This window comes from Bos indicus x Bos taurus, chromosome 28 (assembly GCF_003369695.1).
Source record: "Bos indicus x Bos taurus breed Angus x Brahman F1 hybrid chromosome 28, Bos_hybrid_MaternalHap_v2.0, whole genome shotgun sequence".
Lineage (NCBI taxonomy): Eukaryota > Metazoa > Chordata > Mammalia > Artiodactyla > Bovidae > Bos > Bos indicus x Bos taurus.
Window position 1 is genome coordinate 43,630,111 of NC_040103.1, and position 26,167 is coordinate 43,656,277.

The window sequence follows — 26,167 nt, forward strand, 5'->3', positions numbered from 1 at the left end:
GGCAGACATTTTACCGTCTGAGCCACACTAACGGCAAAAACTATATTAAGTCTATTATCCTCAAACTCATGTATAAACTAATACAATCTCAATCAAAAGAGCAACACAATTTTAGTGGAACTTAACAAACTGATTCTAAGTTTCACCTGGAACAGAAAATGCCTAAGAATAAGATAACGGCAGTGAGGGAGAAGGAAAGGACGCCAGCCTGCAGACAGCGCAGAGCTGTGCGAGTCAGACGGTGACGCGTGCAGCCGAGGGAGCAGAGTCTGGACCCACTGTCCAGAAACAGGCAGGGGAACGTATGATAAATCTGGCATTCTTCAAATGCTCGGAGAAACGACTGGACTATTCAATAATAGTAGGAACAATGGCCTTTCTGCCTTAGAGGACGTCTAAGACAGAAAAGAACCTATAGTAAAACTAGGTAAACGTAACACGAACGGGTGACTCGTAAAGGAGGATCTACAAATGGAAATGTTTGTTTTATAAGGAATCAGAAAAATTGAAGTTAAAACAAGGTATTTTCAACCAAAACACTGGCTAGGAAAACAAACTCCCGAGACTGACGTGGGCTACTGTTGGCAGAGTGTGGAGGAACAGTCCTTTGATGGGGTGTGAACTGAAGGAGGTAGTTCCACAACATCCATTACATTTAAAAATCCACCTAATTTGAAGTCCAGCGATTCCATGAAGGTAGAATTACACTTAGAGAAATGAAAAGGTGTCTAGCATGTGTTAAATGAGAAGTTAGTTCTTAAATAATGAGGCTGATAATAATTGCATTTTTATAAATCACATGTAAAACAAAACAAGCTGCTGTAACAAAGAGACTCCAAAAGACAGTGGTTTAAACAAGTCAGGAGTTTATTTTGCTCTTAAGTAACAGGTGAAAAGGAAGCAGTTTGAGACTGGCAGGCCAGACTCCCCATCCTCAGCACACAACGCTGACCCTCTTGTGTCACTGCTTAGGCTCCCACAGGCATGTTGGCCAGCACGAGAGGGGAATGTTGAGTGAAGTGGATACACAATTCCTTATTTCAGGGCATAGTCTGGACATTCTCTTCACATCCCACTGCCTGTCACATGGCCACATTTAACCATTCAGCAGAGTGTTAAGTGAGCAGCCTTGGTGTCCAGGTAAAAAGCAGGAGTCTTAGTAGGAAAGGAGAAGGGAAAAACGGATATTATAGCAGCAGCTGCTGCCACATGTATCTGCAAAGGCATGGAAAACAGCTTGCAAGAATACACACCAAATATAGTACTTATCTCCGGAGCAGGAGCAAGAGGAGTGGGAGGCAGAGTATTGCCTGAAATGTTTTAAACAGTGCTCGTGTTTTAACTAAGGAATTTTCCACATTTCACAAAGATTTTACAATCCTTTATTGTAGCTTAATACCAATACAACCATAGTTGTTAAAATTATGATACTTGGAGCATTTTCACCTACGTTATCTCCACCCAGAGGCATGATGACAAAGCTTACCAACGTCCACACTGAGACACAGGCAAGGCAGTGACCAGCCAGGGTCTCCGCTGCTGGTAGGGCTGAGACAGGCTGGGAGTGAAGACCATCGCCCTGTGACTGCATCATAACTTTTGCCAGCATTTTCTACTTGAAGAGAAGGCTACAAGTTCCCTTGCTCAGTAGGCTTTAGATTTCAGACAACAGAAGTATGATGCCCAAGCACTTCATACTAGTGAACAGCATCAGGACTTTAATCTGAGAACAAGAGGGATGCAATTTTCTCATAGGTTAAAGATAACAACAACAAAAAAGAACTTCCCAGAAACAAAATTCATGAGTTTTGACTCCCTTCTGAGCCAAGTAGTCAAGTCTAGGATGTACCGACCCGTTTAAAAGTCTATTATTTCCAATGACGGCAGAATGAAGACGATAGGATCCTCTTCCTCTAATAATAAACCACTCTAAAAATTGAATGAAATGAACAAGCCAGAATCCAGAAAAAGAAGCAGAAAATCCTGCCGGGAATTATGACTCTGACTATGACATTTCCTGTCTAAAGGGAGGGAGTCCATGGAGCAAAGTTAACAAAATCTCAGAAAACAACTAAAACCCAAGTCTTCAGTCAAAGGCTTCACGTTGCCCAGTAGAGCCTCTCCTTGACTCTGAAACCCACAGCCCTCCTCCCTGAGTGGCGGAGAAGAGCACAAAAGAGAGCTGGGCCCCGCTGCTCACCTTCAGTATGAGCTAGACGGGAGGAAGGCAGACGCAATGCAGAGAAATCAGAAAGCGTACAAACAGCAAGCCAGAGAAAACAGCTCTAAGGAAGAAACAAACTGGACCAGGACAGATCTAGAGGACACAGGAAATCTGGTCAGTTTAGAAAACAAGACTTCAGAGCTGAGATGATAAAAGGAACAGTGAGAAGGAAAGAAAAACAAGGGTAAGAAAACACCAAGGATCGAAACGACAGCGTAAAAGAACTCCAAACACACAGGCAACAGCCAGAAACAGCTGCAGATGAAAAGCAGACCTCTACAACAGTAGAGTCATGGTGAACGCAAAGGGGAAAGAGAGACGAAAAGGCCTAGACAGAAGGAGAGCAGCAAAGCCTGACAGAACGCTACCAGCGTCCTCGGAAAGGAAGACCACGAGTCACAGAAACAATGTTCGAGGTTCGCTCCCAGCACGCCAGCGGTCTGGGAGGAGACGGCGGTCACCATGTGGTGACGGCGGTCTCTCTGCGTGTGTCCAGAGTCACATTCCTGTGCACGGGCACGTGTTGGTGGTTTTATCTGTACTAACTTTTGGTTAACCTTGGGCTTTCTGTTTGTTTTTTTTTAAAGATAACACATTTCATTTTCCTAAAACCAAGAGTCAATGTAGGAGGAAAAAGGTGTCCTTTGCTTAAAATAAAGCAACTTTAAACTGAGAAAACTATAACCTTCTGCAAATACACACCTCATCATTTATTACCAAACTATTCCATGTTTTACAAATAAAAAACTTGCCAATTTAACAGTACCTTAATGGAAGATTGTTTAAAGGCAATCGATAGGATTCAAAAGGTAACAAATTTCATCTCTTTTTTGAGTGGCCAATGATCGGTTTAAGCATCGGTATCGAGGTACCCAAACGATACTGTTAATAGCTACTGATGAACTGATTATCTGAACAGGTCTAACTGAATATAAGACATGTTTTTAGCACCAATAACAAGAATTCTTGCAGTTCTGGTCTATAAACTTCCAAGGAGTAGTAAGTAATGTGTTCCCTGATAGCATCTTCTGGGTAAAGGAACAAATGTGTTCCAAGGATTAATGGTTAGGTCCCTGATTTTGTAACATAATTTATTTGGGGGAAAAAAAAAGTCAACCCAGGTATTTTTAAAACAAGTTTTGGAGAAGAATTTCTTCTTCTCTAAAGTTTTGTTTATGAGGTAGCTATCATTCAAAGTAAACGTCAAATACAGCCAGCTTCCACTGACAAACATGATGATTAAATAATTAACGTTTTCACTGGAGAAAGTCAATTAGAAGTCCAGAAAGTAATGCTGCTCAGCAGTATTCTGGCTTGAGTTTCCAAATGCCTTCGCCAGCAGAAGTTCTATGAAAAGTGCACAGACTTCTCAAGAGTTCTCTAAAGACACAAGACTGTGATGCTGATAACTTGGACTCGAACTCCTGCAGAATCTCCCGGGTGCTGGCCTGGCCATCGGCTTGGGCCTGAAAGGCAATGAAGTTTCTCATTTCCACCAGCAGGTCATCGTGTTCTGTGCTGCAGGGCAGCGGAGCAGCGGCTTCTGGGAGGCGCCCACTTTCACTTTCTAATCGCTCTGGCAAAATCAGGTGGTTTCTAGCTCTCATTTTCGCCAACAGTGAGGACGAAGTGAGAGCCCCGGATGAAGACTCTGCATCTTCAGCTTTTCCACTAAAATGCTCCGAAACATGATCTTTTCCCTCCTTCTTCACAGTGCTGTCCTGGAGAAAGAAGACCAGTGCATGGATATATTTAGTCTCCTGTTCATGCTCCCACTTATTTCTCCAAAGGCTCTGAGGGGCCATAAGATAACACACGTGCCCAGGGTGCTGCGGCTGATGGGGGAAGAACGAGACTCCGTCTGACGTAAAGGGAAAGGAGGAGAATTAAGTGTCTAAATTCACCTGCTCTTAGAGAACACTTCCTAAAAAAACCCCAAACTACACTATTTATTTCATCACTATCTTGAGTGATGAGCACAGAGGGAGGGCCAGGATTCCAGAAAACCGTCTCCAGGAGGTACGGGCTCTGCGGGCTTTTCCTGTTCTTCCTCCTAAAGTTTCCCTGATCTGGGCACCATGGGATAAGAAACAGTATCAGAGCTGTACTTCTTTTCCTTCACTTTTAGATCTTTTACTCCTGTATACCTCATGTGAGTTTCCTCAGAACAGCAGCAGAAATCTAGCTTTTCTTCGTATTCCTACTGCTAAAAGAACGTAACGTGGGAAGTCAAAAAAAGCTTCTCTACTTCTAGATGTGTTCAAGTTAATCTAAAAGTAGGAATCTCAACCTTGGAGTTTTCAAATTTCATAAATAACACAACCCTTAAACAGAAAAAAAAAAGAATTAAACAATACGAACATGGCCTATTATTTACTCTGAGAGAAGCACCCCAGGCCTTTAGGGGTTGCAGGGCAGGGAGAGATGGATGTGATGCTCAGCTTATAAATTACAAGCAACACTCAGGTGATTTTCTAGATCTTTATTCTAGACAGCAGTGGTCCCTCGAGCTTGCACGTCACCTCCGAGTGGGGCAGGCAGTATGGGCAGCAACACCTGTCACCTACCCTGTGTGAACTTCTGGAGGACAAAACAGAGATTCTGCTACGGATCTTGGGTCAAAGGCTTTGTCTTTTCTAGGAAGTTAGCTGGCCCTTTTAAATTCACACAAAAGTGCTTCATAAATGCATGAAAGTGCATGAAATACAAATAGTAGATGTCATTATGCACCTTACATGTGGAATTGAGTGAGATTTCCATGGCCGTTCAATCAAGTAAATCTTGTGAGTGAAAGCAGAAAGGCTATCAGATTACCTGGCATTTCTCCTTTGGAGATGTTGAAGAGGGACGCTGCACGGAGAAACTGGAGTTCCTCTTCTGACCGAACCTGCTCCTAAGGAAACAGAGAGTCATAGTTGATAAAATGTTACTTTGTGAGTTAGAGATGAGAATGCCCTTCCACACCTGAACTCTTCTTGGAGGAATTTTCTTCTGTGTGGTTATTCTCTCATAGCTGTGATGTGTCTGCTCTACCCACCTAGATTCCTATACTTTACTTTTCCGGGAAATTACTACTGCATCCCCAGGTAAGAACCACTCAATACCCTTGCTCAAGTCACAGTGGAAACCACCGTCGAATTCCAGGTAGGAAAACTCCTAGAAGAGCAGAGTAATTACTGATTGCTGAAACACAGCTAATCACCTTACTAAAGTTTAATTGCTATTCTACAACTCTATTTTATAACATCACCTCTTAAATCACCTCAAAAGAGGTTTCTCCTTTCCCCAGAAAATTAGCTCTGGAAAGGAAGGAATGAACGCAAAGAAGGTAAGACGGCAGGTGTATTTCTCTTAAGTTATGCACATCTGGCTGGGCCGATCCCTCCCTGAGGGACTTTCTCCTCCTTCAGGTAAACGGCAGGAGTGTCTCCACCTGTCCCAATTTTATTCCCAGCCCAACCAGTCTGGTCTCCTCACAAGCATGTCAGGGCGGCGACCTCTTACTTTTTTCCTGCTGGTGCACCGGCAAGCGCTCTGTGGCCAGTCCACGTGGGGACACCAGACGCTGCTCCCAGACACTGCTGCCGAGACAGCCTCAGAGCTCTGAGGGCATCCTGAGCCACGCGGTTGGCCTCCGCCTCCACCAGGACATGGTCTGGACTGGCTCCGTCCATGATGGCGTCGTGCTTCATGACGCTGTGCACGCCCGCTGGCAAGAGCAAAGCGCGCCGTGAGCGTGCATTCTCAGCTCACACACGGCCACGCGCGCTCCTCCGTCCAGGCTAGTGTGTTGTGTGTGGAGAAAAAGCCAGGAACATTTTTGGCTGCTACTCACCCACGACCACCAGGACCCACAAACTGTGACAAACGTTGCGGATCTTCACCTGCATCTCTACCCAATGAGGGATGGACTGTCAACTATCACTGCGTTGTATCATCAAAGCATAATGCTTTAATCACCACACTTCCACAAGCTCTTCCCTGCTATCTGGAAAATTTTTAAACCTTCTACTAATCTATCCTTTATTGAAGGGGGAAAATATAAAAGTATAAACAAAAATTACACAATTTCTAAACAGTAATGATCACAGAAACACTACACACCAGAAGAATTCAATAGTCATAACACCAGAAGAATTCAAAAGTCATAGGTGGAAAATTCATAGACCTAAATATTTACATTAATAAAAACGAAAGAACAAAAATAAGTGAACTGAATGCCAAGCCAGTTTTATAAAAATTAGGACCAAAAACATTAAAACAACAACAAAAACAAAAAGGAAGAAAGTACTGAAGATAAAACCAAAAATTACGGAGGCAGAGAACCACCATGGATCTAATTAATTAATCAAACTGGTTTATTGAAAAAAAATCAAGAAACAATCTACTGGTTTAACCTGATCAAGGAACAAGGAGAGAAACAGATAAAAATTGGAAATGACAAGAGGGAAATTATCTTGAAATAGTCAATTTAAAAAAATTATTACAAGAGTATTTTCTACGCCTCCATGCAAATAAACTTGAAAATTAAATGACACATAATTTCTTAAGCAAGCAGATCAGGAACTGTAGGAAAAAACAGAGAAAGTTACCAGTGAACTACCTTACAAGAAAGCACCAAGCCCAGAGGCTTTCCTTCTGAGACATTGTACGTAAGCCTGCTTTCCTGAACAGAGACCCATTCGGAGACCTTTGGTAACTCAAGACCACCACCCTGGGAACACAATGACCTGTGAGATCTGAGCAAGGCAGTCCCAGGGATGATTCAGCTGTGCAGGCTGGCCTGTCCTACAGGGTCCTGAGCAATTGTTAAATCTGCTTTCCTAATTTTTCTCCCTTGATATTAGGTATCAGCTTTCCTCCTTCCAGAATGCCTGCCTCTGGCCACGCCCCTTCCTCTCCCCATGACCTGTCACTTGACCCTCCTGTGGCTGGAAAATCAGACATATAGAGATATATCAGATATAATCAGATACATGCAGAGAAATGTTCTATGAATATTCAGGTGGTGCAAAGCTGTCTCAAGCACTGCAGCCCTCCTGCGTGTGGTCAGAAGTCAGGTCCCACTACTCACCCAAGATTCAAATTCTCCTAGGAAAGAGAGGTGAAAATGATTTTTTTAAATGTCAGCACAGGGCTCCCCTGGTGGCTCAGTGGTAGAGAGTCTGCCTGCTAACCAAGAGACACAGATTCGATCCCTGATCCGGGAATATCCCACATGCCTTGGAGCAACAAAGCCGGTACGCCGTAACTACTGAACCTGTGCTCCGCAGCCCTCGAGCAGCAGCTACAGAAGCCCGTGCGCCTAGAGCCGGTGCTCCTCAACAAGCGAGGCCGCTGCAGTGAGCAGCCTGCACGCCACAACCAGAGAGAAGCCCGCACAGCAAGGAAGGCCCAGCACAGCCAAACATGGATGAGCATGCACAATTATTTCTGAAGTGTCGGAACACTTCAAATCTGACTTCTGGAAGGAAAAACCCTTCCAGTTGAGTGCGCATTCCGCTCTGGCAGGGATGCCTGCCCCACAGAAGCAGCGCCTCGGCTCTCTTCCTAGCACACCCGTGGCAAGTTCGGCAAGAGGAAGTACCTGACTTTCTGAAAAGCTTCTCCAGGACGTAGTCGTCGTGGCTGCGCTCCTTGGCCTCGCTCTCAGCCGCAGGGTCTCGCCTCCGGTACTGCCTCTTCTTCACCAGGTGTGGAATTCGAGTTCCCTCAAACTTGGCGTCTCTGCAGTGCTTAGAGCTCTTCGGCTTCTGATTCGGCCTCAGCTGTTTCTCCATGGGCTCTTCTGCCACGTGATGTTTCATTTTCGACTTGTGCTTATAAAAATTATTTTCCGTTTGCTCATTCTCCCAAAGAGCTTCTCTCTGAACCTGGCAGCTTTCTCTTTTATCAGAAAGACTCTCCTTTTCACTGACGCTTTCCTCACCAGACACCCCGCACGTTCTGCTGACTCTTGGGGAATCTGAACTGTCCCCATTTCCATGGATCACTGAGGACTCCCGTGGTCTGGAGACTGCGTCTGCCTCTTCTCCAAGCCTCTCACTGCTGGTTAGACTATGAGGTGTCTGAACGGCATCATTCAGAGGAATGCCTTGGTCAGAAGTTACTGCATTCACTTCACTGACCGATGCTGCACATACCTCTTCAGATGACATGGCAGCACTTGCAGACGTCTTACAATCAGGGAACTGTTTGTCCACTGGGACACTCTGGTCTGTTCCACAGGCCTGTTGAAGTCTTCTTTTTAAATGGCGTTTGGGTGTCTGAACATCTGAACCAGTTCCTATGAAAGAGAAAAACAAGCTAATGTCATACTGCATAATCCTGACTATTTCATTACTTTAAGTTAAATTATTTCATGGAATACCTGCAAAAATAGCACTTGTTTCAGTGCTCTGGGATGTATCAGGACTGCTCAGAGTGAACAGCTCATAAAGATCATTGGACTTGAAAAATCGTCTTTGCTTTGGATCTTTCAGCACTCTATTTGTCAAAAACTGCTTGAAGATTTGTCTAAAAAGATAAAAATTAAGCTGGTATGAAACAATGTTCGGCTGCACCTCAGGATTCTAAACTTACAGCAACTGTTTATTAATAAGGTTAAAAACAGACTCAGAGACATTAAAAAAAAAAAGCATACACAATAAGCCATCTAAGCTTATTTTAATGAGAAAGAAAAAAAACAAGAAATTATTAAAAAAAAAACATACATCTCTCAGGTTACAGCAACTACTTCAAGATTTCTTGAAGTAATACTTCTTAAAAATCCCCTGCTCCAAACCCTGGCAGCATGTCTCTCCCGCTCACACAACCACAGCCTGGAAAGCAGCTGTGGTCAAGGGGTGCAGCTGTGTGCACTGACCGGTGGTAGATCTTTTCTTCAATGGTGCCTGCGGTTAGAAGCCTGTACACCGTCACTTGCTTCTTCTGGCCAATCCTCCACGCTCGCTCCCGGGCCTACAGCAGAGAAAACCACCAAACAAAGAAAGGGAAGTCGCTCAGTCGTGTCCGACTCTTCGCGACCCCATGGACTGTAGCTTAACAGGCTCCTCTGCCCATGGGATTTTTCAGGCAAGAATACTGGAGTGGGCTGCCATTCCCTTCTCCAGGACACAGCAGAGAAATGTAACTCAACAAGGGCCCTTCTCAGCAACAAGCGCTGACTCAGAGCCCATCACTTCCTTCCACTCCCCAAATTAGAACTTTGGCTAATGAGGCTAAATACACCCAAGGGCTGCTAAGGAACACAAACAGGCAAGCGACAAAACAGACCGAGCCAGCTCTGCCTGAGAAACAGTGGTGTCAGTTCCCTCCCACGTCCTTTCTTCACACAGGTCTCGTGCGGATGCTGCGGACACACTGAGAAGACCCTCCCTCCAAGCGGAAGACAAGACATAGCCAGGACGTGAGCTCTAAGCTGAGGCTAACGTGGCGTGGAGGGCTGCTCCTGAGGGTAAGCCATCAGACAGCATGTCACCAACACACTCCTTTCAGAAAATAAACAGACCTGCGTGTCTGTGCTTGGGTTCCAGTCGGGGTCATAGATGATGACGCGGTTTGCCCCCGTCAGGTTGACTCCTAGGCCACCCACCCGAGTGGTCAGAAGAAACACAAATATGGATGTGTCCTGGAGGTGAGACATATGACACTCAGTACACACACAGTCAGCCACAGCTGTTCACCTCGGCCCCACACGCTCTACACACGGAAGCCTGGCTGCAGGGCAAGCGAGGGGCCGTGCCGTAGAGACCTTTGGGAGGGGGCTGAACACCCTGGAGAAGCAGGAAGGGATGAACAATGTGCACCCCTCCCCAGGCCTGAGAGCCTGGCTGCAGGGCAAGCGAGGGGCCATGCCGTAGAGACCTGTGGTCAGTCAAGATGGCAACTCACAGCCTCTGCTTTTCACAGCAATTACATTATCAATGTCTGAAAACTGGATTTTTAAAAAGGAATACACATTCTTTGTTTAAACACATACACACATCCCAGTAACCCAGAAACGCATCTAGTCAACAGCTGCCCAATCCCAGACGTAGGCACCGCGGGCGCAGACCCCTGCTTCCGTCCCCTCCGCACAGCACCACCGCGGACTTCACGGCTCTGCTCACGTGTTACCTCATTGTATCTTGTAATCAGTGGCTGTCTGGAAGCTATCGCCGTGGTGCCATCCATCTTGAGATAAGAATACTTTTGGGCTCTGAGGAATACTTCAAGGATGTCCAGCATCTGTGTGGGAAAAGTGGTGGAGGATGTAAGAGTTTAAAAATCAAAGGTACGCCTCCGTGAGTATGCGACACTCATGCAAACAGCACCACGCCTTCCCCAAGAGGCTTAAATTAAGAGGGCGGATAAAGAAAATACTACAACGGCATTTTTGGTATTTCGGGGTGGATAAAGAAAATACTACAACGGCATTTTTGGTATTTCCATACTTTTCTTACAAATTTTGTAAAAAGCAGGACATCGGAGTTCAGACAAAACTCAACCACACCCCAAAATCACATGGTATTAAGTCTCTTTAAAAAAGCCAACGTCTGGGCACCAACTCTAGAGAAAGACCCATCTCCTGAAGAGCTTTGCAGCTTCCACTTCAGTATCAGTGGGTGGACGTGCCTTTGGAACCATTTTAAACCATATCCTTTTTTTTTTTTATTATTGATCATAAGTCATAAAGAACCAACTCGCTTCTTGTACGAGGCTTGTACACGCACCTGTCTGGACTGAGAAAACAGCAACACTCGTTGGCCCTGCTTGTGCCATATTTTTAGCAAGGACTCAACAACTATCATTTTCCCAGAACGTTTCCAGTATCCAAACTGATCTTCTCCTAGTTCCTCGTCTGGAATGCCTTTAAGATTCTTGGGGCCTCCGGAAAAGAGATCAGGGTGGTTGCAGATTTTTCTTAGGGCTACGAGTCCAGAGAAAATCTATGGTACAAAAGAATTATGTCCACTCAGATCACCCCATGGAAAATAATATTCACTTGAGAAGGAAAGGAAGGAGGCTGTTCAATACATAACACAGATTAAGAAGTAATCTTTCATCAGCTTTTTAGTTTTCTCCCCAATCACAGCATATTAGGAATGGGAAGAACCTTTACACATCTTTTCCTGACAAAGTTCTCTAAAAACAAAAAGTCCTGTTGGACCAAACATATCTACTGGGGTCATATTCAATTGCTGATGATTCTCCCTCTAAAAAAAAAAAGGTATGCGTATATATTCACAGTATATCAAAAATTGGTTCATATTTTAAACATAAATAAGAAATATCATACCCATTCTCAACAGAAATCTGGGCTTCCCTGGTGGCTCAGATAGTAACGAATCTGCCTGCAATGCAGGAGACCTGGGTTCAATCCCTGGGCTATAGCAAGATTTCCTGGAGAAGGGAACAGTAACTCACTCCAGTATTCTTGCCTGGAGAATTTCATGGACAGAGGAACCTGGCAGATTCCAGTCCATGGTGTCTCAAGGAGCTGGATATGACTGAGAGGTTCCAAACAGGAAAAGGAGTACATCAAGGCTGTATATTGTCACCTTGTTTATTTAACTTATATGCAGAGTACATCATGAGAAACACTGGGCTGGTTGAAGCACAAGCTGGAATCAAGACTGCTGGGAGAAATATCAATAACCTCAGATATGCAGATGACACCACCCTTATGGCAGAAAGTGAAAGAGGAGAGTGAAAAAGTTGGCTTAAAGCTCAACATTCAGAAAACTAAGACCATGGCATCTGGTCCCATCACTTCATGGGAAATAGATGAGGAAACAGTGGACAAAGTGTCAGACTCTTATTTTTGGGGGCTCCAAAATCACTGCAGATGGTGACTGTAGCCATGAAGTTAAAAGACGCTTACTTCTTGGAAGGAAAGGTATGACCAACCTAGACAGCATATTCAAAAGCAGAGACATTACTTTGCCAACAAAGGTCCGTCTAGTCAAGGCTATGGTTTTTCTAATGGTCATGTATGGATGTGAAAGTTGGACTATAAAGAAAGCTCAGCACTGAAGAATTGACACTTTTGAACTGTGGTGTTGGAGAAGACTCTTGAGAGTCCTTGGACTGCAAGGAGATCCAACCAGTCCATCCTAAAGGAGATCAGTCCTGGGTGTTCATTGGAAGGACTGATGTTGAAGCTGAAACTCCAATACTTTGGCCATCTGATGCAAAGAGCTGACTCATGTGAAAAGTCCCTGATGCTGGGAAAGATTGAAGGCAGGAGGAGAAGGGGACGACAGAGGATGAGGTGGTTGGATGGCATCACCTACTTGATGGATGTGAGTTTGGGTAGATTCCAGAAGTTGGTGATGGACAGGGAGGCCTGGTGTGCTGCGGTCCACGGGGTCACAGAGAGTCGGACATGACTACGCGACTGAACTGAACTGAGTGACTAAAATTTAGGGAAATCTGCCATGTAATTTAGCAAATGCATTTAAGTATTACACTCCTAAGAACCTCACTATAAGTTCTATAGTTTACTACGTGAGTCAGAGGTTGAAGTCTATCAGAAAACATGCCACAGAAAATACACAGATGGAAACAATGTGTGGGATGGCTCACAAGAGGGCTTCAGAGCCCCAGAGTGAGAGCGCCCACCTGGCCACCCGCAAGCAAGCAGGCACCTTCTACAGCTTTCAGCCCGTGACTCAGGTCACACTCATAGTATAAAAGTTCAAATGAAAATGATAAACCACAAATTGAGCAATAATCAAAGAGTACGGTTATTCTAACTAGTAAACAGTTCAATAAATAACACATGATGTGAACAAAGCAGAAACACCGTCAGCACTGATCTTTCTTCCTTGAGATCTCTGCTGTCCAACACAGCAGGCACGAGCCACATGTGGCCACTGAGCACATGAAGTGTGGCAAGTTCAAACTAAGATATGCTAGCAATGTAAAATACCCGATTCTGAAGACTCAGTACAAAAAAAGAAGAGTAAAGTATCTCAGGAATTTAAACTTTGATCACGTACTAAAATGAGATTTTAGATTTGTCAGGTTAAATAAAACACATTATTAAAGCCGACTGCACCTGTTTGCTTCTCACCGTTTTTAATGTGACCATTAGAAAATTTAAAATCACACACATGGCTTGCATTCTCTCTCCACTGGACAGTGCTGATTCTACCCACCTAAGGCTTCACAACTCGGAGGCACGTGAAGGTAAGTCAGGGGAGATACAGGAGAGAGGAATAATGTGAATGGCTTAACACCCCCTACAGATGCCAATGATAGATGAAATAAACTGTTAAGAGATGGTTAAAGAAAAAAATGACTTGATCTGGAAAAAAAAACCATGTAGATGTTATGGGATAAAGAAAAAAATAACTTGATCTGGGAAAAAAAACATGTAGATATTATGGGATAAAGAAAAAAATGACAAAAAAAAAAAAAAAGAAAAAAATGACTTGATCTGGGAAAAAAAAACATGTAGATGTTATGGGATAAAGAAGAAAATGACTTGATCTGGAAAAAAAAAACATGTAGATGTTATGGGATAAAGAAAAAAATGACTTGATCTGGAAAAAAAAACATGTAGATATTATGGGATAAAGAAAAAAATGACTTGATCTGGAAAAAAAACAACATGTAGATATTATGGGATAAAGAAAAAAATGACAAAAAAAAAAAAGAAAAAAATGACTTGATCTGGGAAAAAAAACCATGCAGATGTTATGGGATAAAGAAGAAAATGACTTGATCTGGGAAAAAAAAACATGTAGATGTTATGGGATAAAGAAAAAAATGACTTGATCTGGAAAAAAAACCATGTAGATGTTATGGGATAAAGAAGAAAATGACTTGATCTGGGAAAAAAAACCATGCAGATGTTATGGGATAAAGAAGAAAATGACTTGATCTGGGAAAAAAAAACATGTAGATGTTATGGGATAAAGAAAAAAATGACTTGATCTGGAAAAAAAAACATGTAGATATTATGGGATAAAGAAAAAAATGACTTGATCTGGAAAAAAAAACCATGTAGATATTATGGGATAAAGAAAAAAATGACTTGATCTGGAAAAAAAAAACATGTAGATATTATGGGATAAAGAAAAAAATGACAAAAAAAAAAAAAAAGAAAAAAATGACTTGATCTGGGAAAAAAAACCATGTAGATGTTATGGGATAAAGAAGAAAATGACTTGATCTGGGAAAAAAAAAACATGTAGATGTTATGGGATAAAGAAAAAAATGACTTGATCTGGAAAAAAAAAACATGTAGATATTATGGGATAAAGAAAAAAATGACAAAAAAAAAAAAAAAAAATGACTTGATCTGGGAAAAAAAACCATGCAGATGTTATGGGACCCAAGCAGTCTTGCCACCCATATTCACGTCCATCGCCTCCATGTCGGGGCGGGACAGTGGATTTCAGAGCGTCCTCTGCTCCTCAGCTGTGCCTCCAACGAGGACGAACCAAAGACTAAGGAATTTTACATGTCAAATAAATAAATAAATAAAATACAGTTCACACTTTAAGATACTGAAGCACAAAGAAGCTGAAGAGTTTACATGGAGCTTCTGACTAAAGCTGATGGTAAAATTACTATGTAGGCTTAATAAAGAGACATTTACCCACATATATTGCTGAGTATGGCCAATAACTAAAACGCTATTACTTATACAAAAATGCATAATAATAATTCTTCCTCCGTGCACCCAGCAGCCCCGGGCTGCTCCCGACATTCTTCATAGGACCAGCAATCGCTGTAGGACCCCCCGTTACAGACCCCGTGGTCTAGTGCATTTTCCCACTAGACCACACAGTACTGGGTTCAAATGTAACAGTGCTGCAGTACAGATAAAAAGGCAGCTTCTCAAACTGTGTGTATCTGACTTCTGGAAGGGCTTCACAGAAGTAAAGGTTCACACGCGAATGCTTTCAAGACGGCAACAACAGTGAATCTCTGAGTAGTACTAGTCTCCTTTCCTCCCCCGTGTCCCTTGGTCCACAGTTCTTTCTCTCCAGCTTCTATTAATACTATTTGGCTGACCTGCATCTCTCCATTGAGAATCCTGTAAACTTCTTTGGAATCAATGAAATTTTGGTAGACTTTATGTTGTTCATCTGTAAGACGGCAAAATAAGACCTAGGGAGAGAATTTAAAAAAAGACTTAAAAAAATTTAACAGTACAAAATAACTAAAATAACAAAATAAACTAATCAAAACAAGCATGATGTATATAATTTTTACAATGTGCTCTTAATAAGAACAAAACAAAACAAAAATACATCTTAGAGCTGAACAACGAACAGGCCCCTCCTTCACAGCCCCTCCATTTCCGTCATCTTTCCACCTGTGATCCCCAGGCCCCATGGTCCCCACCCCACTGTCTCTGAGTCTCTGAAGCCTGGCTTCCTGCTCCCAAGGAAGCTTAGGACCAGGTCCACAGCCCTTCCCCCATGCCAGCCTCCAAGGGCTCAGACCCTCTCAGCTCACAAGCCGCTCACCCAGACTCCGCTTCAGCAAGCCCGACCAGGCTCCAAAACGTTGCTTGGCGCCCTTCTTCCTTCGTTCTAAGCCACACACAAGATTACCAGACTGGTCTCTTGACACCACCACCTACCCTTCCGGCCAACTGCCCCTACTACTCCACGCCACTGCCTGTCTCAACCTCTGATTCATGTTGATGTATGGCAAAAACCATCATAATATTGTAAAGTAATCATCCTCCAATTAAAATAAATAAAAGAATTTTTTTAATCCAACAAAAACAATAAAAATAGAAACTGAACTATCATGCCTGATTTCCTAATCATCAGTCTCAAAAATAATCTATCAATACCTCTTCATCTGCCACATGTGGTTATTTTCCTTTATTTTCAGACCAACAGGTCCCTACGTGAGGTCCAGGACAATCCTTCCATCTTTGCTGCTGCTGCTGCTGCTGAGTCGCTTCAGTCGTGTCCGACTCTGTGCGACCCCATAGACGGCAGCCCACCGGGCTCCCCCGTCCCTGGGATTCTCCAGGCAAGAACCCTTCTATCTTTGCACTAGATCCAAAAACCTACTCGTCCTCATCAGGTCAGTGCTCCATGCCTTAGACGCTCCAAAGTCCAAGGGGAAAAACTCCCTGAAAGAATGTGCACAGTGGCCACCTCTTCTTGCCTTCCAGTCCCTCCTGAGCCCAGAAGGTTCGCCCGTCACAGGCAGGGGCTACAGCAGGCCCACCTGCCCTGCAGCACCAGCAACCACACCCATTAGCCTCACCAATTCTACTGCGAAAAGCAGAAAGAATGACAGGCACATCGTGCTTTAGTAATGTTTTGATAATACCTGGTTTTACAGACCTGTTCGTTTTTATCTGGCAAAGAAAGGCTCATTTTGACATCCGACTTCATTCTCCGCAGTAGGTATGGATTTATGGTATCTCGTAAGACACACGCACACTTATAAGCAGTTTTAACCTTTAGTAAGAGAAAAGGGAAAACAATTACTCTGTCTAAGGAATGCATTTGCTCTTACCTCACAACTGATTCCAAAGTTTAAATTCTTTTTAAAAAAAGGATGATCAATGGTTGTACAAAACTATTGGAAAATGGTTTGGAAAAATTTAAGTTCCATACACTCCAGGATACAATAGCTTTCGTAAGATGATCAGTAAAAACAAATAAACAAAAAAAACTTCTCATTAACCAAAAATGTACAAAAGAGCAACCAGGTAATTTTGTGCCCTCTTCCACCTCTATTTAATTACTGTTATATACTTAAACCCTAAAGTAGAGATTTATTCAGTGCTTGACCCCACCCCCCCGCAGGGAAAAAACTGCTTTCAAACAAATCTCAGTTTATAATCTTATATTCTCCAATGGCCACAAAGGGGCTGCTACTTCACAAAACTGAAGATCAAACGCTAACTCTAGGGAAACGCCGCAGCAAGGGAAACAGCAGATAATAAGCAGAGATTACTGCCCACAGGAGATTCAGAGCGTAAATTCAAGGAAAGCCCTATGATCCCAGAAATGAAAGGTCACTCACTGCAGCCTAAAATGCAGCAGATGGCTCTGTAATGGATCTTGGCCACAGGAGATGGGCATTAACCGCCCAGAGAAAAACAAAGACCCACAGCACAGGAAACCACACCCCTGCCATTTACTTAAAGGCAAACAAAGACTTCAATAAATTATTGATACTTAAAAAAATCTACATAGGCTTAACAATCTACTATATACTAGTTAATGGAACAAGAAAATCTCCAACCAAAGCTTAAACAAGTTACCAGCAAAATGAATAATAAAAAGAGCTTGACCATAATACATTAATACAGAAAAATTCATGTTAAAAAATTAACATGGTAGAAAACACTTCAAAACATCCTAAGAACACCTCACTCAAGTGTGTATGTGTGCTAAATCGATTCAGTCATGTCCAACTCTTAGAACTGCTATGGATTGTAGCCCGCAGGCTCTTCTGTCCATGGGATTCTCCAGGCAAGAATACTGGAGTGGATTACCATACCCTCCTCCAGAAGATCTTCCCGACCCAGGGACCGAACCCGTTTCTCTTATGTCTCCTGCACTGGTAGGTGAGTTGCTTACCGTCTGAGCTACCCAAGAATGGCAACTATGGCATTACCGACTCGATGGACATGAGTTTGAGCAAGCTCCAGGAGTTGGTGATGGACAGGAAGCCTGGCGTGTTGCAGTCCATGGGGTCACAAAGAGTCGGACACGACTGAGTGACCGAACTGAACTGATGATCTTAAACAAAAAGGAGCAAATAATAGCAACACCCTTGCTCCCAAGGACTTTACAATCTAAAAAAGGAAAAAAGACAAGTGCACAGACTTCTGAAACAAAGACTTCAAGGAAGAAACGAGACTATTTACATCATCCCCAAGTGTCCCCCCATGACTTATCAACTATACAGAAGAAGAGGTAACTGCAAAGCGTTTAGAAACGTGGCACGCTCATCACCCTACCCAAGTAATCAGACCACCACCAACGAAGGGAGAAACCCACAGCACGTGCCTCCAGATAGGAATGGAACGCTAAGAAACGTCATTTCTGGGATATTCTTGCCAATAATGTGTAACCTGATTCCAATCATGAAGAACGGAAAGACAAACCCAAGGTAAGGGACATTCCACAAAATAACAAGCCTATAGTCTTCAAAAATGTCAAGTCAAGCAGGCAAAAGAAAGATTAGAGGAACTATGTCAGATGAAAGGAAAGGGAAGAGACACGGGACTTACTGGACAACCGACACAATGTGAATGGCACACAGGTCACATAACAGAACCACGCCCCTGCTGCAGACCGCCTCCTGACTCACACTCCTGCTTACAAGGTGGTGTGACATCTCTGTCCTTAGTGAATACAACTGAAGGACACAGAGGAAGGGGTACAGTGTCTGCAACTTACTCACATGATTCAGAATACAAAAGATAAACTCCGTGTGCGTGTGTGAGAGGTAGGGGAGAGGGTGGGAAGGAGAAATAAAGCAAATATGGCAAAATGTCAGCAAAATGCTAAAAACCAGGGAATCTGGGTGAAGAGTGTATAGGTGTTCTTTTTACAATTCTTGCAACTTTCCCTTAAGTTTGAAATTATCCCAAAATAAAAAGTTAGGAAAAAAAACAAAAATCAGGATACCTAAAGGATAATGGGGGCTCAATGGAGGAAGAGAACTCTTATAAAAGTTAACTGAAGATCAAAACTCATTTAATCTCAAAATTTTAAAGGTATTAAAATGGTTTTCGATAATCTTCCAATTTTAAAGATCTAATATTCTTTTTCTAGTTTTAATATTTCAAAATCTGTGACCACCTCTTTTGGTGGCAGGCTTTATTTCTGTCATAACCTGGCAGGTACAGGCCCCGCCTAAGGCTGTGCAGAGACTCTGCCCCCAAATGCTACAAACTGCCCTCCAGTTGGCCCCATGTTTCTGTGAGTGACAATTCCACTCTGTCAGTCAGCCAGGCCTGAAAGCTCAGGGGTCAGCTGCAGCAGAGCTCGTCGGGCCTCCCCCACCCAATCTCCTTTACCAGCTTCCTTATCCGCCTCCACGTCTTGTCTGTTCTGTCTAGAAAAGGCCACCTGGGACTCTTGCTGTCCACCTTCTCTTCTCAGGACCGCCACCCACAGCCAGGTCCAGGCTCTCTTCACCCTCACTCCCAGCAACTCCAGCAGGTCCCTCAAGGCCAGCCTCTCCCCCACCACTACGTGCAGCCTGAGCAGCCCTCCGAGCACAGCTGTTCCCGGCCCCCTGCTCAGACGCCTTCAGCGGCTCTTCCCTGCCTAAGCATTTCTGCCTCCCTTCACGACCCCACTGCCGGCGTCCACAGCCTTGCTGCAACTCCCCAAGCACCTCCAGTTGCGGCGAGCATGCCTCTCCACTGCCCGGGGCCATACAGAGTAGCTGCATGCAGACAGCTGCTCTAACCTAGAATGCTCCACTCTTTCCAGCCTGTTTTCCCAGCATCAGGTTAAAGGATATATGTCTTCTTAAATCTTTCCTGGTTTCCCCTTTTCTAAGCGTTTACACTACTTTATAAGATGCACTACCCCAATTTGCACCATTATATGCTGTCCAGAACGAATTCACTCGTCTCATAAACCTGACTGCTCTTGAATATTTTACATGATTTTTTAAAAGCTCATCTGGAAAATTATGTGCTTTTGAGCAAAAATAACTGTGATTTTTATAAGCTGGGTCATTGGCCTTACATTCTGAAAGACTTGGCTACAAAGTATAGTACTTAGTAGGACTGTTTTAAGTATTAAAATGACAGAAATGTTACCTGCCCAATACATTACCTGTACCGGGGAGGCGTTTGAATACCCCCCCATGGTGATGGGGACTGAGAACTGCTCCATAAACACAGGCAGTGTGCCCAGCTTTCCCGGGAAGATGAAGTCGAAGAGAGACCACAGCTCTCGCAGGTTATTCTGCATCGGTGAGCCGGACAGGATGATGCGATGAGGCGTGCGGAACTATTACAGGAAAGAAAGGACTTTGCTATTAAATTCATCTTTTAACACATGATCACCAACCCTACCCCAAAACACTCCCATGCAATCCTTTCATTTAACACAACTACATATCATTTTGGTCTCCTCTAAAATGTAGACATTTTACGCAACTTCAATTCTTCAATTACACAGAGAAAAAATATACATATACATAGATAATGTATATATATGGAAGAATTTTTCTTACTGTTCAAGTTGAAGACTATGGACTAGAGTTGGATGTGGTTACACTCTAACAACTGATCTATACAAGAGACATTCAGTAACATCAACAATTAGAATCTGAGGAAACATGATTAAGGGTAAGAACAAAAAGTGTTCAGCATTAAGGCAAAACATGTATTTCAAACTCCTTATGCAAAAGCACGAGGGAAGATTCCCTAAGGGTGTTATTAAAAGCAGAGAGTGTATTCTCAATGAAATATCATCCACCTGGATACCCCCCTGTTGTAAGAGGTCACACCTGTTTGCAAGCAAGGGTGACGGCAGCATTTGGATTCCGAATTTTGTGTCCCTCGTCCAAGATCACATAGTGCCAGTCATGCCTGCTGATATCATCTTGCATCAGTCGAATGTAGGAGTAAGAAGTGATCAAAATCCCGTGACAACGAGCAATGTCTCGAACTAGTTTCTCCTACAACGATGACAAAACGGCAAAGCCAGTTTTAAATAAGTTAAATGAACGTGACTGTTTTTTTCCATTCTTTTTTTTTAATTGGAGGATAATTGCTTTACACGTTGTGTTGGTTTGTGCCATACAATGTGAATCCGCCATAATTATATATATATATACATATGTATACACATACACACACACACACACATCCCCTCCTTCTTAAGCCTCCCTCCCCTTCCTAACCCAAGCACGACTCTTAAAATCTACCTTTCAACCATGACACAGTCTAAGGCACTTTATAAACATGTACATAAACATAATACATACAACCTAGTTACGTACTATCACACTGGAAATCTACTTTATGTTTCATTAATCTATAAGCTGTAAATGCTGATAATATATTCACTATTATGGGGGAAGAGAGTCAAAGAAAACCAGAAAAAGATGTAACATGTAAACACTTGCCCAACTTTTATTTTTCCAAAACATCCTTTGTGTTACTCCATATTAAACTTCCTTCCATATTAAACTGGGCTTCCCTGGTGTCTCAGACAGTAAAGAGTCTGCCCATAGTACAGGAGACCTGGGTTCGATCCCTGGGTTGGGAAGATCCCCTGGAAAAGGAAATGGCAAACCACTCCAGTATTCTTGCCTGGAAAATGCCATGGATGGAGGAGCCTGGAAGGCTACCATCCATGGGGTCACAAAGAGTCGGACACGACTGAGCAACTTCACTTTCACTTTTCACTTTCATATTAAACTTAAAACAACAAGGTGGATGAAAAATGATTTTTGATTTTAAAATGAAAGCAAGAAAATGAAGGAAAAGTCAAGGCAATAAGAAGGACAAACCCAGAAGCTCTAACGATGTGTAACATGGATTCAAGGAGGACAGAGCACAAGGGATTACAAGAGGTGACTTTTTAAAATGATACCAAAACCTTCTGAGAAGACTAGAGTCCATGGAGCAAAACACTGCTGAGTGCCAGGCAGACACACTGAAAAAGCCGCACACCCACATATATGCCGACTAGATGTCTGAATTCCAAAAACAAAACCAAACAAGAGAAATGCTGCAGCTTCTAATTAGAACAAAACAGATTTTTAAAAAAGATTCCCTTCAGAAGAAAAGGACTCTACCTGTGTTGAATATCTTTTCTGCAACACTAAAAATGTCAGAGAGCAAAGGGAAAATCTTTCCATAATTCTAAGGAGAAAGCAAAGATTCTGCAATTCTGCACTGATCCAAACTAGCAGTCATGCTTGCCAGAAAAAAAGTAAATTCCACCTTCAGACAGTCAAGGACAAAAAATAAACCAGCAGGAGGTGGCCTTGCAGTGGCGTGCTACATCCAGCTGGTGCGGGGCGCCGCCACTGTGAGAACGCAGTCCCTTTGCCTGGTGGGAGGAGGGAGCTGAGGACTCCACACTCTGCACCAGAGTGGACAGCAGAGCTCCCCACCTGAGGCTCAGCACACACGGGGAGCTCACAGCACCTCTGAGAAAGGACGGAGGTCCTTACCTCAACTTACCGATGACAGAACTGTGGCTTAGAGAGAGTAAATAATATTATCAGGCCACAGAGCTGGGAAGAGGTGGAGTGGGATTTGAGAGTAAAAAAAAGAGGCCAACTCCAGAGCTAGTATTAACTAAGCATTAGGCAACACTGCGGAGAAGGCAATGGCACCCCACTCCAGTACTCTTTGCTGGAAAACCCCATGGACGGAGGAGCCAGGTGGGCTGCAGTCCATGGGGTCGCTAAGAGTCGGACACGACTGAGCGACTTCACTTTCGCTTTTCACTTTCATGCCCTGGAGAAGGAGATGGCAACCCACTCCAGTGTTCTTGCCTGGAGAATCCCAGGGACAGGGGAGCCTGGTGGGCTGCCGTCTATGGGGTCACACAGAGTCGGACACGACTGAAGCGACTTAGCAGCAGCAGCAGCAGCAGGCAACACTGCCTCTTAATAATGAAAGAAAATATTTTTAAGGGACGATTACATGTAATATACTTACCAATCTTAAATTACTACAGCAATAATTAAACATTAAAATAGTTAAATAATTAAATGTTAAAATATTATTTTAAATACTAATGAAACGGCTAAGGATCTAAAATACAGATCCTGTATATATATATATGTATAAAATATATATATAAAGGATGTATTTTTGCATTACTGCAAGTCCAGTATAACAACCAAGAGTGAAAACAGGAGAAAAATAAGAGTGTACTAAAAAAGAAAAATCCCTTCTCCAAGGGTAGAATGGGGTGTACACAGGTAATGAATCCTGTTCAATTCTTTACCGTGACAGAAAACAGGCTAAAGTACATTTGCAAAAAACGCAAGCCCATTTGCTGATTAATAGCTGCTGCTGCCGTTCAGTCACTAAGTCATGTCCAACTCTTTGTGACCCCATGGGCTGCAGCCCATTGGGCTCCTCTGTCCATGGGATTCCCCAAGCAAGAGTATTGGAGTGGCTTGCCGTTTCCTTTTCCAGGAAATCTTCCCAACCCAGGGATAGAACTCGGGTCTCCTACTTGGCACGCAGATTCTTTAACACCGGGAAGCCCTAATAATGGTGGTTCAGTCATGTGTCTTCGGCATAAATATCAGAAAAGAACCAGACTGTAGGACTATCAAACCACTGTAAGGCAAAGAAAGGAACAGGCAACAGACAGGTGGTTTCAGACCTAACTGGAGAAGGCGATGGCACCCAACTCCAGTGCTCTTGCCTGGAGAAATCCCGTCGACGGAGGAGCCTGGTGGCCTACAGTCCATGGGGTTGTGAAGAGTCAGACGCGACTGAGCGACTAAACTTAAAAAACTAAACTTCAGACCTGACGTTTATTTCGGGGTTGCCATGTGACAGTGGGCTGGCAGCAGTGACATCTTCCACTAGGAGAGCATGGCCAAAGCCCAGACTGGCACTGAGAATCGAGTACACGGACGATTAAAGACATACCAAGGAAATGCAAACAAAAACCTGCGGGACACGCCACTGCTTCTCAGAATTCCACCTCAGGAGACAGAGGAAGACTAAAGGCAACTGAAAGTGCAAAAGTTAGGTACAAAGGAGCCGAGGCTCACCGTCCGTGAGCTCCTTTTGACGACTCTTAGCAGAGCCTCAGCCCACATACAGGCCCTCATTCCTCACACCCCACTGAGGCGGAAATCAAACCTAGCAGCCATAGCATGAGGTGAAAAAGGGAGAGTGAGACAGTGAGATAAAAACAAAAACCAGGGACGCTTAAGGACAAAACTCGCAGAACTGATAGAGAACGCATGTGAACAGCTCTTTGAAAAGACCCCAAAAGAGAGAGACCTCTGTAAAGTCAGCCTGCAGAACGGACTGACCCGGCAACGTGGGGGACGTCAGTTACACAGAGGCAGCACACAGAAGAGCAGCCACGCAGCGTTCGATCTCACGCCACCCGAAACCTGAGAGGATGCGCGCTAAAAATAAATAAGTTACCGAAATGGACCCAAGAGAAACGAAACAAACCCATCAGACCATACTTAAAGACTTGAAAACAATGCTAAACTTTTCCCACCAGAAGTCTACTAGACCCAAGGGTTTTAAAGTGAAGTAGGTATCAACTCTGTGATTTAAATGGCCCCAAAATACAGAACAAGACTAGCAAAATGCTGTCTTCAAAACCAACAGAAGCAACATACTCACATGTACTCCTCACTAGAGATTCATTGCTTTATAAATAAAAATTTAGCACTATATTAAGTGAATAAGGCATCACAGGAGCAGAATCACTAAATATTAGGAAAACCAATACAATTATTCATATAATCATACATCATATAAATTTTATAAATTCAACATTTTCAAAAATATTACCTTAATAAACAAAGAATTAGAATATTTTTTAATTCAATAGAATATAAGGGGTGTAACACTGACCAAGACAACTGTGAAAGAGGAAGAGAGAAACTGTCTTATATGAGACACACCTCAGGGCTCACCTAGAACTTCAGAGGTAAGAGCCATAACGCCTGGTGCTAGTGAAGGTTCGGCAAGTGAGAGCTGCACCACTGACATGACGCTGCTGAACCTCCTCCCCGTTCATGACGTGCAGTCCCTGCACAAGACCGCACAGAGGCCACAGGGAGTTAACCATCTCCTGACTATCTTTTGGTACCTTATGATGAATACACTGCCCGCCTCCACCCACTTCTCCCTGACCACAGTGCTATCCACGGCCTCGGGCCCCACCATGGCAGCGAGTGTCCAGCGAAGACGTGCAAGGTGTCCAGAGATACACTGCTCCACCTTGCACTCATCCCACCAGTGCTGAGATCCCACCTCTGGCTGAGTCAGAAGCCAGAGGTGATTGCAACAGCTCCTGTGCATCTTAATTTTCCACTGGAATTCTGAGCAGGCAGCCATTGCAACTCTACCCCATCTCCCCCTCCTCCTGGGAGAGCAGCGGCTGCTAGAAACCATGAAGCAGGCAGGGTGAGGGACAGCAGCAAATGGACGCACAGCCACGTCCTATGCCGAGTTCCAGGCATGGAGCTGTGTGCACAGAAACGGGAGAGGAGAACAACGACTGTGTGGGGCCTGAAATACGGCAGAAGTGAAATTACCACTCATGTTTCTAAAGTGTCCACTGCATCAGAGCCAAACCCTGCCCGTGTGGGTCCACGTGTTCATGGCTTTGGAACCGCTCGCTGCTGAATTCACCAGCTCAGCACCGTCATCCCACTACACTCCAAGGAACACCACCCTGAACTGGATTCTGGACGTCCCTGTACCCCAGTTAAACAAATGGGATGCTACGCCGCCCAGTTACGCACCACAAGGGCGATGCTTAGCTTCATGGGTATGTCTAAGAGTTGAAATTTATTTGGAAAATTCTGTGATTTAAGCTATAGCTATCGAAATACAAATTTTCTACTATATTCAGAAAGATGTATGATGATGAGGAAGAATCAAACATGCTTTTATAAAAAAGAGGAAGAAATTTGCTGAACGTCTGCCCTGAAAATACAACCTCCATTTAACAGCCTCTGGGTAAAAACACATCTAAGACTATTTGTTTTCACCTGATTCAATCTCAGAATTCTGTAACTGCCTAGACCAGAGTTTCAATAATGGTGAATTGTTGAATATTATGGAGGTCTCTATCCAAACACTTAAGACAAATCATCTCGGGCGGTCTCCAAATTAAAAGCTTGTAAAATATGTAACCTCTCCTAGTTTTTGCAATTAATAGGGTACATCTGCAATTAGCCTGACTTACTGAATGCAGCGCTGCTGTCATTAAAAGATGTCTGTGAAAGTGCTGCTGTTATTATGGAGGCTCAGGAGACCAA

The 26,167-nt window shown here is 43.6% G+C and overlaps 1 protein-coding gene across 2 annotated transcripts in view; it reads right to left on the reverse strand.

The window, feature by feature from the left end:
- Positions 1-849: 849 nt before the first annotated feature.
- ERCC6 (ERCC excision repair 6, chromatin remodeling factor) overlaps positions 850-26,167 on the reverse strand; it is a 72,994-nt gene continuing 47,676 nt past the window's right edge. For both annotated transcript variants that reach the window (XM_027530364.1, XM_027530365.1), the window contains exons 9-21: positions 20,681-20,851; positions 20,002-20,178; positions 16,534-16,650; positions 15,236-15,331; positions 10,939-11,154; positions 10,343-10,453; positions 9,735-9,854; positions 9,090-9,184; positions 8,595-8,740; positions 7,812-8,510; positions 5,729-5,933; positions 5,039-5,117; positions 850-3,945 (exon numbers count right to left, since the gene is read on the reverse strand). In XM_027530364.1, the coding sequence (XP_027386165.1) occupies positions 3,523-3,945; positions 5,039-5,117; positions 5,729-5,933; positions 7,812-8,510; positions 8,595-8,740; positions 9,090-9,184; positions 9,735-9,854; positions 10,343-10,453; positions 10,939-11,154; positions 15,236-15,331; positions 16,534-16,650; positions 20,002-20,178; positions 20,681-20,851 (2,655 nt within the window). In that variant the 3' untranslated portion in view covers positions 850-3,522. The remainder of the gene's footprint in view (positions 3,946-5,038; positions 5,118-5,728; positions 5,934-7,811; positions 8,511-8,594; positions 8,741-9,089; positions 9,185-9,734; positions 9,855-10,342; positions 10,454-10,938; positions 11,155-15,235; positions 15,332-16,533; positions 16,651-20,001; positions 20,179-20,680; positions 20,852-26,167) is intronic.